The sequence below is a fragment of the Schistocerca gregaria genome, chromosome X, assembly GCF_023897955.1.
Source record: "Schistocerca gregaria isolate iqSchGreg1 chromosome X, iqSchGreg1.2, whole genome shotgun sequence".
In the NCBI taxonomy this organism is placed as follows: Eukaryota; Metazoa; Arthropoda; class Insecta; order Orthoptera; family Acrididae; genus Schistocerca; species Schistocerca gregaria.
The window spans coordinates 380,939,848-380,958,212 of NC_064931.1; the positions used below are offsets into that span (position 1 = coordinate 380,939,848).

An 18,365-nucleotide genomic window follows, 5' to 3' on the forward strand; every position below is an offset into this window, starting at 1 on the left:
GGTACATGTCACCCACAGACTGTGAATAGACTGTTACACTGAAATCATCACAAAGATACAGCTTGCCCACTGATTTCTTAATCACTAACAGTATGGAACATTGACTGGACAATATTGGTCCCATGACACCTGTCTAGTTCTTATTTTACTTGATCATTAAGTGCCAGGCCTGGCCTGTTGGTTTGAGGGTGATTAGCACTGTGTAGTTGTGTAGCCAAAGTGGGAAAAAAAGACAAAATATTCCTTTCACAGGTCATCCAGTTCTTGACAGGACATGAGGTCAGACACGAAACATACTGAATCGGTGACCATGAATCCTAACACCATAAAAGCATCCAAGCAAAACAAATTTCCCATAAAGGCACTTCCCACCACAAGGACTATCAATGAGCACACCACTGCCTTGTGTGTCACCTCTGGCATAAACTGTCCAAGAATAGGAATTTGTTGGCAGTTACAACTGACAAGACAGTGTGGAGCAGCAGAGAGCAAAAGGGGACCGAGGGGCAGGTGTTAGACTTCAGAAGCGATGTTCTCGCACCCTTATCAACTTGAAATTGAAGGAGCATGCTGTTGGTAACACCCATTGATGAACAGTTTGTTACAAACATTTTCACGATTGTCACATGCATTGCTAACAACATTAATGTTCATAGCTTGAGGGTTTGAAGCCACAGCTGGCGTCGAACTAGAATCCTGCTGTGTGTCCTTTCCTACAACAGTGATGGCAAGAAACCTAGCAGGAAGGTCATTATGGCCAATGATGTTGAACAAAACGAGGGGGCCAGGGAGGCACAGGCTTGCAGAAATTTGTCTGCTATCCTCATGTTTTTGTGGAGCACAGCAGATGGGCATGCTGTACCACCCTAACTTTCACCTTCAAAGGCATGCATGAACACTTGTGCCTACTGCCACTCACATCACCCCAGGAATCTACTTGATGGCCTGAATCTCTGGAAACTTCAAATGCATGTGCTACCTTAAATCTTCAAACTGCAGTGCCCATTGGTGGATCTCCTTACTGGAGGGGCTGATGTAATGATAGTTTCTTGAACTACTGTATCTGCTTACGATTCTTTACACTAAGATGTAATGAAACAACACTTTCAACTTAAACCCTGCAACTCTGCATGTCTGATAAGATTTATAGGGTTGCTTTCTGCACTGACAGAACTCCACTCTCACAGAAATCATGTGGGTATGCTTGAAATAATAGGAAGTCAGCAACTGATACATTTCATAAACTGAAAGAGACACATGATCCTGCATGGGGCGAGGGGGGTGGGTAACACTAACTTCCGTAACAAGTAATACATTTGGGGAGAGATCCAAAACAGAAAGAGAGCTTTAAGAGAGTCAGCATCTGTTACTCTGAAAGCTGTGAAGTGCTGCTGTAGGTGCTTCTCATATGATTCACAGTCTTCGCAGCGAAAGGCCAGCAAATTTTGAGGCCATATTAACAGGCCTGTCAATGCTCTGTCCGGCACGGCCATGTTTTTCTGCTGCTCCATTTCCAACCACCTCTGGTTCTCCAGCTACTACTGCAGTAAACTCTGATGAACAACCTCCAAGGAAGTGTGTGTTGTGGCTATTGAAGTACTCCTACTAATGTGGAAAAGCCCAGGAAATTGGAATATGGTTGGCATCCCGTCTCATGCCTGGCTACATAACAGCCGGGTCATCAGCTTGTTGTGGCTATGGATGCATGTCAGTATGACGTGGAGGCTGTTCTGCCTCAATGGAGGCCATGCTGTCTCCACATAATACAGATGGTACTGAGCAACATTGCTTTAGCCTCAAAGGCAGTTAATGCAGCACAGAAGAATTACTCTCAAACAGAGGAGGAGATCCTCACAATTATTTATGCTGACAAGAAGTTTTCCGTGTTTCTATATGGTGACAAGTTTCACATAGCGACTGATCACAAACCATTAATTTTTGTCTTTAGTCTCAATCCACAGTTGCTGTATAAGATGGCCCACAGACTTCAAGGTTGTGCCTCTTTCCTCAGTAGGTATCACTATAAGATTCACTACCACACCATGGTTTAGCACTTTAATGTTGATGCTCTCTTACGCCTACAGATGGGACCTCACACAGTCCACAGTTTATCTCACAGACTTACCAAGATTTTTGTGCACAACATGGTATCCATCATGTCATTTGTAAGTACATGTTTTATTGATTGCACAAGCACTGTTTGTGTGAATATGTATGTGTTCCTCTCTGTAATTTTCATGGGCGAAGTGAATGGTGACATGAACATGGGGAGTTACAGTGATGTAAACAATTTTTTCTCTTCAGCAATTAGAAGCCTCTTCTTACATAGGAATTCTGTACAGCTGCAATTGAATATTCTTTCAGACTGTTTGTTATTAGACAGCTTAACTGATGATAATAGTTCCAATTAAAAAAAACCACGTATTTTAGAACACCTGTCATTCCTTTCAGTATGCAAAAATAGGACATCATCTAAAGTGTTTCCTATTCTCTATTACAATTCATTCGATCCACGTATGTCACACAGGAAAACTGACTGCTTAAATGCCTCTGTGGGATAGTTGATGTATATTGTCAAGGGTTTGCCAGTTCAGATTTTTCAGCATTTCTGGGATACTCTCCCATGAGTCAAACAAACACATGACCATTTCTTCTGCCCTTCTTGGCATGTGTTTGATATCTCCCATTAGACCAACTTGGTTGGAATCCCACAAACACTTGCAATATTCTCTCCTTTGTAGACAGCATAAACTACAATTCAGTTCACGTAATCATCCCATTTTTTATCCTCACAAGTTGTTACAAACAGGTATTTGTGACTTGGCTAATTCTAGATATGACTCACTGATATTGTAATGGCACAATAATAGGTTTTTGCATTTTGTGAAGTGCACAATTACAACTTCCTGGATATTTTAAAGAAGTTGCTTGTCTTTGCATCACTTTGAAACCTAACTAGATATTTGTTCAGATTTTCAGAGTGTGCTTCATTACAGATAAGACCATCATCTTCAAAAATCTGAGATGATTGTATTTTCTGCCATTTTCTGCAATAACAGACTGTGTAGTATGTTTGGTGAGCATAACATACTGAACATTGAGTGAAATATAAACTCTTTATACACTGATCATTTTAGGATTTAGTAATGAAATGCCAAAAGTTCAATGTATCTACTAACTGTCAGTGCAAATTTTGCATGTGAAATTACGGCTGAACTTTAAAAAGCAATTTCTGGACAGTGCATCAAAGACTCATAGTTGCCATTAGAGTAAGAGATGTGGAATCTGTTTTATGATTTGACTATTTGAAGAATACACATAATTTAGTCCCTAAAGAAAAGTTTTAATAATTTGAAATATTTCAAAACCTAAGCCTGAAAAATATAATGAACTTTCAACTATTTAAAAATACACATGATGCAATCTAGGGACATATGCAATGCAGTCACAGGTATTCACAGTTTTTCCTGGTTGAAAAACTTTATGTTTAACCCTTGATCTGGCACTAGAATATGTGAAGCCTTTTGAGGAGAGTGAAACCACCTCTTGCAGCATTATGGCAACACAATTGCAGTAGATACATCACTGCAAGAATGTTTCCAGGGTTTAGTACTCTCAATGGTGCACCAATATCAGTGTAAAGATACAAAGTTTATGGGACTCCTAATTTTGTTGCAGCTATTGTTACTGGTGCCATTCCTGAAACCTTATTGTTGAATATTCAGGATGGTGAAAGATGCAGAGATGCAAGTTCAGTACAAATTTTATGATTATGAGGCTTTACTATTTAAATAAGCCATTAAAATTCAAAAACATGCTAATAATTGAAACAGAAAGGAAAGTGGTCCACCAAAAGTTAATAATTCTTCTTCACATCAATAATCATCATCTTTTGCACCAAATGCATGAATGAAATCTGCAGCAACCAATCAGCATGCAAACAGACACCAATGGCTATGAAACCTCACCAGTTTAAGCTGCAGAGAAAGGAGTGACATGTTTAGCTACCTTGAGGACACTCATCAGCCAAAACTGCAGGCACAGTCTACATCCATATGTAACACAAAGTTATTAATTTTGACAACATTTCACTTAAAAAAATGTTGAAAGAATGATAAACTTTACACAAAACATCTGAGGAGTGCCAAAATGTTAATATATTATTATGTTACAGTCTACTGATAAATAACACTCAAAATGCATAGAACCACCTTAGGCTGAATTAAATCATGGGTGGAACGCTGACACATGCACATGGCTTACCTGAGCTGCAAGTAGACTAGGCACCATATCCTCATTGCATGAAAGATTCACCAGAAGTTTAAGAGCCTGTAGCTTCATCTGAGGGGGGGCTGAATCCACAAGATTGTAGAGAGTGTGTAACAAAGAATAATACTCATCATGCCAATCTGGAAGAGCTGCTATATTGGTCAGCGTCACTAGTGAACTCATAACAAGTTTTTCACTCTGTCTTTCTCTGAGTACATAACTCAGTAGAATAGGAATCACACCCTGAAAAATAAATAAATAAAAATAGAAAAGATGATAAAACAAAAAAGTTTCACTACTAAGGATAAAACATTACAATCTAAACTTAAAGCATCTGTCATAAATAAAATAAAGTGTTAAACAATGGAAACTCCATAGCTTTCAGCCAAAGACTTCTTCAATAAAGGAAACACACACACACACACACAAATATATTCACAGAAGCAAGCACACTTCACGAACACACGACTGCCATCTCTGGCAACTTGGACAGGAATGCATTCCGGTCCCAGCTGCTGGAGATGCCAGTCATGTGTGTGTGATGCGCACTTGCTTGTGTGAATGATTGTGTTTATGTGTGTGTGTGTGTGTGTGTGTCAATGTTTTCCTTAAAACAAAGTGTTAGATATAAAAATATATTAAGGTAAGAAAGGTGGAAGGGGAAGGGAAGAGAAAAATTAAAGGAAAGGAAATGAAAGGCAGGACATATTGGTCATGGAGGAGAATAGCCGATACGAGGTTGACAAGATGATAGTGCATGAGAGGAGCCAAGAGTGGCCAGTAAGAGATATGGTAGGATCAATCAGCAGCAGGTTGAAAATAAAACTGTTAGTGTATTGTTCACAAAATTCGTTCAGAGATTTCAAAACAACAGCTTTTTCTTTTGTATCTAAAGGGTGAGTTGAACCTATTCACTTCCCTAGTTTATGAAAATTATATCTCCAAAAAGACGATGTTGTGTAACAACTTAGAAAAACTGTAAGTAATACAAGTAAAAGAGTATAATAAACACTTGACATCAGTATGCAGTGCTAAACAGAAATATGTCACAACTATTGTGCAACATGCTACATACCAATGTACCAGCTTGTGGGGCAAATATACTAGTGAATATGTTTGTCAATTGACATTAGTAAAAGATGAATGTTAATAATATTTCCAGCTGAAAAGGTGTGTGCATTTATAAGGAGTAACAGATCAGATTTAGGCACATCAATTACACACTCAAAGTTGCTCCTTTGTAAGGGGAAAGAGGGGGAATATTAAGAATACTGGTAGTGTAGCTTAGCAATATACAATTTCCACACATAATCAGACAGAAGCTAGCTTCATACATGTGGTGAGTCACGACCTCACTGTGACAGATGTTTTTCACATGAGCCAACAAACAGCTTCAGCCAAGAGGTGTTTCTACCATCCAAGTGACAAAATATAGCACCCATTATTATAAATTAAATTACACTTTCTTCCTCTAGAGTACAAAAACAATTGAGGTCATAAGCACCCATGTCATAACATTAGAATGTCATTAAGAAAAAAAAAAATTAAAAACAACTATATGCTAAGCCCAACTGAGAGAATGAAAGAGTACTAAAAACGGGGACTCCCCCTTGGAGAAAGGTCCACAAAATACACTGTAGAGACAGCAGAGGCCCCTAACCAAAGATTCAATCAAACGATAATGAAATCACGACCATAAGCTGTCGACAGATGTTGATATACATCAACGGGGACAGTTGAAAATGTGTGCCCTGACCAGGACTTGAACCTGGGATCTCCTGCTTACATGGCAGACGCTCTATCCATCTGAGCCACTGAGGGTACAGAGGACAGTGCGACTGCAGGGACTTATTCCTTGCATGCTCCCCGTGAGACCCACATTCCCATCTTAATGTTCACACACTACATTCGTAGTGCCCCTGCCCTGCCCAAGATTAAATGTCCTTAGCCATATTGGTACAATGGATAAAACGTAAAATATGATCGACAGCCTGTGCATTGTTCGCTGAAACAGCCGATAACTCAGATGGCAAACATACACTGAAATGTAAACAGTTAAAAAAACGGCATTGGGTCAGGAAATGGTGAACCGTCAAAGATTGATGACAATGAGTACTAAGTAGTGGGGGATCACCATTTAACAAATGGTGATGACTAAGAAGGCAGTGCCCAATATGCAGCCTACCTAAAATAATGATTTCACAATGAAAGGGCCAAAAGGAGATTGGCCAAGCCATCAGGAGAGGTTTGGTTCCCCAGGGCTTGTTCCTGTGAAGAGAAGACCAGTGGTGATGCCAAACTGACACCATCTGTCAACATACAGTAACATGGAGATAGCCTGAAGGAATGGAAAAGCTAGCAGGCTGATGTGGTAGGACAGCGGCTTTGGCAGCTGTGTAAGCAGCCATATTTCCCATCAGTTCAATGCGACCAGGAGCTCACATCAACGTCATGGTGTCTCTCTCAACAGTGAGCAAGTGGCAACTTTCTTGGCGTCACTGCACTATGGGATGATTCTGAAGGCCACTGAGAGAATTGGAGCATATGACAGATTAAAAAGCCTGTGCCACCGGATGTACTGGGTGGCCTGATAGATGGCAAAGAACTCTATTGTAAAAATTGGGCAGTATTCTAGAAGCTGATACCAAAAATAGTCACTGCCAATGATGAAGACACACCCGACACAATGGTCAGTTTTGAAGTCATCAGCATACACTAAGTTGCTATCACTAAGCTGCATGTGAAACTTACGGTGACAGATCAAATACAGAGTAGTGTCCTTGGGAAGCAAATGAAGTCCAAGATACATACCAATGAACAAACAAAACATCCATTGTCTAGTTTTGAACAGACAAGGGATTGGTATAAATGAAGGAAGGTGGTCCATTCCGCTCCCTTGAAAGTACTGCTTAGACACTGAGGGACCGGGTACAATGTGCAGTTAGTTAAGACATGGGAGGTCCAAGAAAGTTCAAGCATGAGCCACAGGAATCTCATAATTTCAACAAATGGAAGAGCAATGGGCTCGACATGTACAGACACTGGAAGAAAGCCATTGCACCATCAGAAATTCATACAAATGGTTTTGTCATTGGAAAAGCAAAAGCCATTGTCAATGCTCAGGTAAAGTGAGATATTGCTTAAGACACTGCTCAAGGAGACAAGTCTGTGGAGATGCCTGGTACAGGCCACAATATGGTTAATGGCTATATTAAAGAAGATAAGCAGGATTCCTAGGCTTTCTCCAAATAAAAAAACACAACCACAGTCTGGTATTTCTGCAGAAAACCATCAACATGGGTTGACAAAGCGATGAGATTGTCAACTGCAGAATGGTGCGCACAAAATCCACATTGTGCAGTGGTTAGTAGATTGTGAGACTCGAGCCACCATACCAGTCTGCGATGAATCATATGTTCCATCACCTAGTAAACAGAGCTAGTGAGGGAAATGGGGTAGTAGCTAGAAGGAGGGTGTTTGTTCTTACCAGGCTTCAGTATGTGTATGACAGTGGCTTCATGCTGGCATCTGGGAAATGCACCATCTGTCCAAATGCAACTGTATGTATGAAGGAGAAAGTGTTTACCCACAAGGGAGAGGTGCTGCAACATCTGAATGTGAACATCGTCTGGTCCTGGGGTGGAAGATTGGGATGAGGTGAGAACATAGCCAAGCTCCCTCACAATATTACAGTAAAAGCACCATCGTAGCATTCATGATTCTGAAAGGGGAAGGATATCACCTGAACATTCTCTATTCATTTTGCAGGGAGGAAGGTGGGGTGATAATGGGTAGAACTCAAAAATTCCACAAAACAGCAGCCCATGCATCCACAAAGACATTATCTGGTACAGTCAGGCCAGAAATCGGAGAATGAACCTTGGTCCCAGAGAGCTGACAGAGGTTGACCCACATGTTGGAAGAGGGAGTGGAACTGTTAACAGAACAAGTAAAGGAAATTCAACTAGCTTTTTTGCTATCCTGAAGAATGTGACGATACTGTGGATGCAACTGTTTACTGCAAATACAGTTTGCCATCATGAGGTGAGGGTTAGAAGTGGGAGAGCACATCTCTACTGCGAATCATATCACCGCATGCCTCTGTCCACCAGAAGACCAGAAAACAGTGCAGTAAACAAGGAGTGTGAGGTATGGAAGATTCTGCGGTTGTATGGAAACGTTCATAACATACTCTACCTGGTCATCACAACTGGGGATGTGTTGCTTGCTGAAGGTCATCAAGGAGGAGTAAAGCCTCCAGTTGGCCTTGACCTGGCAACTGGGTTCACATGCAGATGGGGTAGGAGTCAGTAAACAGACAGTGCACGGGAAATGGTCACTCAAGTATGTGCCAGAGACAACAGGCAAGCCGTGCAGTGCAGAATGAGAGGTCCAAATAGAAATAAGTGTGCATGGAGTCTAAAAGGAATGTGGGTGTTTCAGTGTTGAGACAGATGAGGTGGAGTTGTTCGAGAAGGTCAGCCAATGGGAGCCTCTCTGACATATTCTCGAAGACCGCCAGAAGTAGTGGTGGGCATTTAAGTCACCAATCAGCAAAAACGGGTGAGGGAGCTGACCAATAGACTCGAGTAAATCTGCTCTGGTGACAGTGAATGATGGAGGGATGAAGAAGTTACAAATAGAAAAGGTGAAATGAGGAAGGGAAACGCGAACTTACAGTTTGCAGCTGGGTGTTCAACTAGACTATTTGGTTATGGTTGTCAACCAGAATGAGCAGCATGCCTTCCCAAGACATGGAGTGCTGTCCTTAGGGGAAGGCCAAACTGTACCAGAAGGAAAAGTGAGAGGTCAAAGTGGTCGTGAGGATGCAATTACATTTCTTGGAGGCCAAAAACAACTGGATCCTGCGATTCCAAGCGCAGCTGTAATTCCTCGTTGTTGGATCTAATGCCATGAACATTCCATTAGAAAAGGGTCACGATGGGGAATGAGTAGGATGGAACAAACTAAGGGCAGTCACCTCAGCAGCTACTGGGTGCCAGCCTTCAACTACTCACTACTACACGTTGCTGGGGCTAGAGAATCCTGTTACATGAAATCTACATAGGTGTCAGCTTTCTCCCTTGGTCAGTATGTGGACTCTAGGGCAGAAAAACCATAGGCAGAGCACACCAGCTAAATGAAGGCCAGCTGGGTGAGGGTATAACATGGCGATATTGTTTAAGAGGACCTCCGAGATGGAGGAGAAGACTATTTGCCTTTATTCGATTATTAGAGCGTTTACGATTGGCAGACGAAGACCCAAATGTTTGTTGGCTGGAGGGACGTAAAACATCTTTGTGGGAGTGTTCCTTTTGTTCTTTCTGGCCTGCTGGTTGTGTAGAAGGTGATTTCGCAGCAGGGGGAGGAGAAGGAGACTGGTATGCTACTGTGATAATGGGTGATTTCACACCTGCAATTCTGAAATGGAGATCACAAGTCTGCACAGCCATGTTGTTCGTCAAGCGAGGCATAACAAGAATGGCACTATAATAGCTAGATGGTAAAATACAAGGCTTGCGAGCAACAGGGTAAGGTACTTTTTCTCTCACCCAGATTTCCTGAACAGCTTACTCATCAAGACACAGGACACTCATGGGATGAAGTGGCATGGTCATCATTACAATTGATACAGTGGGGAGGAGAAGGAGGCCGGCAATAGCCCTCATGAACATCTCTACCACAAATAACATATTTGGCTGTGTTCTGACAGGACATACAAGTGTGGTTATGAAGTTGACACTCGGATTTGGAATGTATGGTCAGATTGTGATGACTTTACGTCCTGCCTTAATCTTTGATAGAAGCACTACTCAATCAAATGTGAGAAAAAGAGAGCATGCAGGCACTAAGTGTGCATCAATCTTTTTCATTGCCCAATGTACCGCACTGATGTCATTATCAGAGAGGTAATGCCAGATTTCTCCCTCCATCACACCACCATGCAGCTGCATATAAATAACACAACACAAAGAATTTGGCATATGGATATTCGTGCAGGGGTGAAACTGTAAACAGAAGGTGGGCTTGAAAATCACAGTCGGTCTCCAGAAGCGAAGTCCCATTATGTAAGCAAGAGCAGGATATTAAAATGTCTGCAATTTCATCATCACTTTTCTGAATAACAAACAGATTCACTGTAGCAAAAGACTCACCTCCTTTGGTATGTGACACCAGGAGGAACTGAGGTGCAGCTGGGAGAGTCACTGAATCTTTAGCCTTATTCAATTTACGTCTATTGAAGATGATTGGATCATAGCGATAAAATCTCTTATAATTGCCAGTGTCTCCAATTGCACACTCCTTTCAACTGGGGTCCCCTCAGAGGGGAGCTCACATGCCTTAAGCGATGGTTCACACCTCATGTCCCACCTCCCAAACTCCACACAGTGGGACCAACTGACAATTGGGAGGTAACAGCTCATGCAATCACCCCTCCCTGGGCCTGGCCTTTATCAGGAGGTATGTATGAACCCTACTTGTCGAACTGGGGCTGGGAATTACGTGTTACCCAGTTACCAATTATGCATCAAACATGTGGGTTGGCCTTCAGGACTGCACAGGGACAAAGAAGAAACAAAGAGAGACCTAAATGTCAAAGCAGAGGAAGGGGAAGAGATGGAGAACAAAGGAAGAAGGAAAAACCAGTAGACGAAGGACTGTTCTGAAACTGGGCTACCGAAATTTCAGAACACATTCCTGAATGTACCAAAGACATGTTCCCTAAGGGAGGGGGAAAAGAATAGCATGAGGGTAGACATGCAGCATGGAAAGGGAAGAGGTGCTGCAGCGGCTGGGGCCCCATGGTAGCCAAGCACAAACACACCAATGAGTGGCAATCGAGTCCCTGGGGGGAGGGGGGGGGGGGGGACATTTTGTAATGTCAATAGCTAACAATTGTGGTAATTTCGGCCTCATATCTACTGTAATTTTGACGATATGCAAAATCACGCAAACACAGAATTTAGAACTTCCCTGACTAAGTAATTTGCTGACAAGTTTGTAAGTATTAGCTAAAAGTCAATGAAGATTTTTGATTATATATCTAGCTTTTCAGCATCAGAACAAAATTATTTTCTGTAAAGCACTTATTTTTACATAATAATTTTTTTATTTACACTATGATTTATGCTAAATAATGCCAATATCATTTGTTTTATTGCTTAAGTGAATGAGGGAATAAATGTGGTATATGTGATGTATGAATCTTTGCAATTATAAGTAATAAAGAATATACAAGCATAGGAACCTGAATGCTAGTTGCTTTTGTGAGCGTGAAACAGCCAGTTTGCGATATGCTGGCATCATAATACCTATGCAGTCTTTCAGATAAGTGATGAAAAGTTTAATTTGGTTTTATTTGTTTTTCTGGAACTTATCAGATAATTTTGTTAAAGTTACTTCAGAATGGAAGTGTTTTGGCTGAACACAGGATTGTACATATCTAAATTGAGTGATGATTGGCTACGTTGGGATTCAGCCAATCAGAAGAATGATTTTTTCACACATTAGGGCTATGAGTGGGATTGGGATTTGGGTATTCAGAATTTAGGGAGCTTATTTATTGTGACAGTAGGGGAGGTTGCACTGAGCTCTATAAAATGCATTAATCCTGACTAACTGCCAAAATCATAAGACTGCAACATATAAGATTATGGCCATGTACAACCTTAATGACAATTATGCAAATTCTGGAGGTTCCCAGTTGCATGATACAAAGATATACAATGTGAAGGGCACAAATTATACTACAGAACTGATGTATCAAATGCCTCACAAACTGATAAGTGAAGCAAAATACGTGCATTTTCTCAACAATATCTGCTGACGCATGGCACACATGACGGTCATCATATTTGGTATCTTTTATAGAAACAGCTTATTTTAAAACTATATATCTTGAATATGTTTGTCCAATATTAATGAGATTTTAATAGGTTTTCAGGCACATATTTTGGTAGTGTAAATCTCAAGTTACAGAATTTTTCAATCACACGTGAAAAAAGTTCTTATAATTTTCTAAACTAACTATTTCTCAGTCCTTAACAAACTTATAACAGGAAGCTTGGCTTAGTTCTGAAGTTCTTTTTCATGTTTATCAAAAACCACAACCAATGTGACCATAAAGTGTGATACACAATTTATGATGAGTGTTATTGCAGAGTGGTTCTATGCTTGCTGCAATATGTGATCAGCTGACAGTGGCTGTATCTTACAGTGGTCATTGGGTGTGTCAGCTGCCTGCCGATGAGGTGCACAACATATTTGAGACCGTTAGCTGAAAGGACAGGCAGGATGCATGTCCCAGCTGCTATGAAAGGGTTAAAATGGCTTTTTAATGATTGTGTTGCATGTGAGGAAGTTGCATTGCAATCTGTATATGGCACAGACTTGGTAGAGTAAATGTGTACTTAAAAAGTGAAAATATATGAGTTCTCATTTAGTGGCTTTCAGTCAATGGATAGTTTTGTTAGAGCCAGAAGTTGAAAACATTTTTGCACTGTGCTGACATGTGTAGTGTGACTAGTTTTTATTATAGCTTTTCTAATCAAGAACATCCACAGAAAAATTCACCAAAAGATGAATGAGAACATTTGCATCGCTGCAATGAAATTTGGATTGTGTTATATCAAAGACAGATACCCTACCCATTTCAGCTCAGAACGTGGCTCATTCTTGACCATTGATCTTGCCCAACTCGTCACAATATTGCAAGGGGTGCATATAAACTATTTAACAGTGACCACACTCTGCTGCTTTTGTCATTCTTAGTCTGCCCCACACCACACAAACTGACTCACCAGGCTTTCAAGAAAGCAAACTGATAGACCTACACTTTAAATGTCAGTTTTGCTGTTTCCACAACCTGGACCTACTGATAATGTTCTTCCAGATGCCAATGCAGCAATTAGCAATGTCATTTATGTACTGAAATCATTCTTCAAGAGTCCATGAATATTCAGTCTTTAGCTTAAAGGCTGTATTTCTACTAATTCAGCTTTCATAGAACATTTTGTGGTCCGCTTTATTCATATCAGCTACCACCTCTTATTCTCCCACTTCACAGGCATGGGCACTATTCTGAGCCATGTAACAAACTATTTACAGAATAGGGACTGCTTTGTGCTCTTGATTAATCATGTAACACAGCCCATACTCTGACCAGATCCATAATTAAATGATCCATCCCTGGAATGAGGGTCAGAAAAATTACCTTAATACTTTTTTATTGTGTCCGGCTCAGAAATGAATTTGTTATAACCTTTAATCACCAATAATTGCGTGGATATTCAAACACACTCACTTAGAAACAATAGCTGGTCACATGATAACAACTCAGTATCTCTTATTAGACTGCCGTGCCGTGACATGCGGCCGGCGCCGTTTGTAGCTAGGTGGCGCTCCCGCGCTAAGCCGAGTTGCGGAGCACCTCTATCGCCGTTTGCACGTACTGTCGTGGCGGCACTGTTAAATGTCGTGGCACTGTCACAACACTTTTCCGCCCTTGAAAAAAACCCTCACTTCCTTGGAGACATGGACAGTGCGGAGACATCCATGGCCTCTTGTGAGGCCCCGAGAAGATCCCGCAGAGGGACACGAGAGTATGGTAGAAAATGTCCAGGACGGAAGCTCGTGCGTGGAACGTGCCTCCTGGACGAGATGATGAATGAAAACTCCGGAGCAGAATCCATAGGTGTCGTGGACCTGGGGATGTGCTCCAGCAAGATGGGTCCCGGAGAAGGCGGCGTCACGACTGGGGCCGGTTCCGGAGTACTCAGAAGCGGTAGTGATGTCGGCTGCATCAACACGTACGGTAGATCGGCACCAGCGACAGGACTGGCTTCTCGGGCTGGTGGAGGCGAAGGAAGGGGTGGTGGCACTGCCGTGGCCACCACTCGTGGGCACATCTGGTTGTAATGGTGAACAACCGTGCCGTCGTCCGTACGCATTTCACAAAGCCGGCGACCGCGAAGAGCTTTGACCACCCCTGGAATCCATTTAGGATGAGATCCATACCCTCGTGCCCACACGTCGGCACCCACCGAGTATTTTCCCGCACTAGGGGACACAGCACAAGGCCTGACAGGGTGAAGCAGGTGCAGTAGAGTGCGCGGTTGGCAACCATGCAAGAGTTCAGCACGACTGGGATCACCCAGAGGCGTGAAGCAATAAGAACTCAGAAATTGCAGCAGAGCGTCATCTGTGGAAAAATCACTAAGGAATTTTTTCATCTGGCTTTTGAAAGTGCGGACAAGGTGCTCAACCTCCCCATTCGATTGCGGATGGAAGAGCGGTGCTGTAACATGATGAATCCTTTGTCCAGTACAAAAATCACGAAAGGCCTGCAAAGAGAACTGAGGGCCATTGTCCATGACAATCGTGGATGGAAGACCTTCTAGCGCAAAGATTTTGGACAAAGCCAGCGTCGTCGCTGCAGTGGTGGGCGACGGACATCAAACAACAAACGGAAACTTTGAGAAGGTGTCAATCAACAGTAGCCAATAAGTACCGAGGAAGGGGCCGGCAAAGTCAGTGTGCACCCGTTCCCATGGCTGCACCGGATCAGGCCATGGAGAGGGCATTGTACGAGGTGAAGCCAGTTGTTGAGCACACTGACCACACGCAGCAACCATGTGGGCAATGTCCAAATCAATACCGGGCCAATAAACGTGCTTGCGGGCCAGGGACTTAGTCCTAGAAATACCCCAATGGCCTTCGTGCAATAGTTTGAGAACATCTTTGTGAAGAGAGGCTGGCACCATGACCCATGGAGATGCGCCATCCGTGGCCCGAAGAACAACACCATCACGAACAAACAGACGAAGGTGCAAGGCATGGTAGTTGGGAAGGGGATCTGATGCCTGGCCCTTGGTCCTGTCCGGCCAACCTCGTTGAACAAAATCGATCACCTGATGCAGGACCGAGTCCCGCGCAGTAGCCGATGTGACCTGCAAATCAGTAAGTGGACAACCCTCGACTGCACGACGTTCTTCCTCATCAATGTGGAAACAGAGTAGTTCATCACGATCGAAAACCGGGTTGGGGCCCATCGGCAATCGCGACAATGCGTCAGCGTTGGCGTGCTGGGCTGTGGGGCGATAGTGAATCTCAAAGTGAAAACGAGACAAGTATAAGGCCCAACGTTGCAGGCAGTGAGCTGTCTTATCCGGAAGCGACGCCAATGTGCTGAACAGAGAGACCAGCGGCTTGTGGTCGGTGATGAGGTGAAACTTAGAACCATACAAAAAAACACTGAACTTTTGTAGAGCATAAATGATAGCGAGCGCCTCCTTTCCGATTTGAGAGTAACGCTGTTGTGCATTGTTGAGGGTCTTGGAAGCATAGGCAATGGGTCGTTCCGACCCATCCTCATACCGATGGGCGAGAACAGCCCCTAGGCCATACTGTGACGCATCAGTCGCCAGAATCAAGTGCTGACCCAGACGGAACGTGGCAAGACAAGGCGCCGACTACAAATGAGCCTTCAGGCAGACAAAAGCCTGCTGACACTCGTCAGACCAACGGAAAGGGACGTTTTTGCCTAACAGCTGATGCGGAGGATGAGCTACCGCTGCCGCGGATGGAATGAATTTGTGATAATAAGCAATCTTGCCTAGAAATGCCTGAAGTTCTTTGACCGTAGACGGCCGGGGCAGAGCGTTAATGGCCGCAACGTCTTGACGTAGAGGATGTATACCCTCACGGGACAAGTGGAAACCAAGACACACAATGGAGGGTTGGAAGCACTGTGACTAGTCCAGATTGCACCTCAACCCAGCCGAATGCAAAACCCGAAACAGTGAACGCAAATTGCGAAGGTGCTCCTCAGTGGAGGCTCCCGTGACAACAATGTCATCCAGATAGTTTATGCAGCCGGGAACGGGAGCCTTGAGCTGTTCCAAAAACCGCTGAAAAATGGCCGGCGTGCTAGCGACGCCAAATGGTAACCGCTGGTACTGATACAACCCACAAGGAGTGTTGATGATGAGAAATTCCTTGGAAGAAGCATCCAACGGCAACTGATGGTACGCCTCCAATAAGTCAAGTTTGGAAACGAACTGGCCCCCAGCGAGCTTGGTAAATAACTCCTCAGGATGGGGAAGAGGATAAGTGTCAATGAGGCTCTGAGCATTGACAGTGGCTTTAAAATCACCACACAATCGCAGATTCCCGTTTGGTTTAGAAACCACCACGACTGGCGATACCCATTCGCTGGAGGTAACAGGAAGGAGAATCCCTGAAGCTGTTAACCTGTCTATCTCAGCCTTGACAGGTGCACGCAATGCCACCAGAATAGGGCGGGCCCGGAAAAACTTAGGGCGAGCTCTAGGTTTAAGAGTAATGTGGGCTTCAAAATCCTTGGCACGACCCAGACCAGCAGAGAACACGAATGAAAATTCAGAACACAGTCCATCCAGCTGTTGATACGGAATATCCTCAGATATGACGTGCACATCATCATCAATGGAGAACCCGAACAACTGGAAAGCATCATAACCGAACAGGTTTTCAGTGTCCGCATGAACCACCACATAAAATGTGAGGGGCCTAAGGACAGACTTGTAGGCAGTGGAAGCATCAAATTGGCCAATGATAGGAATTTTCTGTTTATTATAAGTTTTCAGATTTCGCGTAACTGGAGACAAGGGAGGGAAACCCAACTCCAAATACATGCGAGAATTAATGAGAGCTACTGCAGAGCCAGTGTCCACTTGCATGCAAATGTCTTTATCCAGAACACGAACAGTAACAGACAACTTATTTGTTTGAGAAAGCATGCAATGAACATCCATGTCCGATGCCTCGTCCCCGTCGACAGGAACTTTACGGGACTGACACACAAAAGCAATGTGGCATTTTTTTCCTACATGAATTATACATGGCCCAACGTTTTGGACATGCGGCCCTGTTATCCTGTACGAAACAATGTGGACAAGAAGGAAGTGCGGAACGAAGCTGCTTCTGTGGTTGCTGTTTCGCTGCGAGTGTTGCGGCCCAACGCGACGTTGTTTACGCGAGTGAACCACCGCCACATCTTCGTTCTCCTGTAAAACAGGCAAATTGTCTATGTCGAAAGTTGACTGTACAGCGCCTACATCACACCACGCATCTATTTGCGCGTCAGCAGCATGAGACACTTCAAAGGATTGAGCGATGCTTAGAACTTCCGACAATGACAGGTTTGGCAGTTGTAGGGCATGTTGCCGAACTTCTTTATCAGGAGCAAGTGGTAGAATAGCATCCCTAACCATTGAATCAGCATAATACTCGTGATGAGTGTCTGTGACAAACTGACATTTCCTACTCAGACCATGTAGTTCCGCTGCCCAAGCCCGGTAAGATTGATGGGGCTGTTTACAACACCGATAGAACGCCACGTGGGCGGCAACGACGTGGGCGTTTTTTCAGTATTAGGTAGACAATAAGTCACACATTTCTTGGAAGGACAGAAAGGCAGGTTCCCGCAGAGGGGCTAACTGAGATACCAGCTGATAGATCTGTGGGGAAATCCAAGACAGAAATAACGACTTACACATAGGAGCATCGACAATGCCGAAAGCCAAGAAGTGTTGCCGCAAACGCTTCTCATAATCCTCCCAGTCTTCAGCGGCCTCGTCATAAGGAGGGAATGGAGGCGGAGAAGAGGAAGACAGACGATGAGTAAGTGACATCGACAACGCCTGAATAGCAGCCATCAGCTGTGTTTGTTGTTCAATGAGCACTTGCATAAGCTGTTCTATGTCTGCCCTGTCACGAACACACAAATCCACAATGCAGTGAAAATATCCGACCTCATCGCCAAGAAGTGTTATAACCTTTAATCACCAATAATTGTGTGGATATTCAAACACACTCAGTTAGAAACAATAGCTGGTTACATGATAACAACTCAGTATCTATTATTCGACTGCCGTGCCGTGACATGCGGCCGGCGCCGTTTGTAGCTAGGTGGCGCTCCCGCGCTCAGCCGAGTTGCGGAGCGCCTCTATCGCCATTTTCGCGTACTGGCGTCGTGGCACTGTCATAACAGAATTCTCATAAGCTAGGAATAGATCCAACTTCCACTGATAGTTTCTGACCAATCAGCCTTATTA

General features: G+C 43.4%; 1 protein-coding gene across 4 annotated transcripts in view; it reads right to left on the bottom strand.

The window, feature by feature from the left end:
- Positions 1-18,365, bottom strand: part of LOC126298666 (uncharacterized) — a 218,917-nt gene that overhangs the window by 25,576 nt on the left and 174,976 nt on the right. For all 4 annotated transcript variants that reach the window (XM_049990095.1, XM_049990094.1, XM_049990093.1 and 1 more), the window contains exon 6: positions 4,264-4,512. In XM_049990095.1, the coding sequence (XP_049846052.1) occupies positions 4,264-4,512 (249 nt within the window). The remainder of the gene's footprint in view (positions 1-4,263; positions 4,513-18,365) is intronic.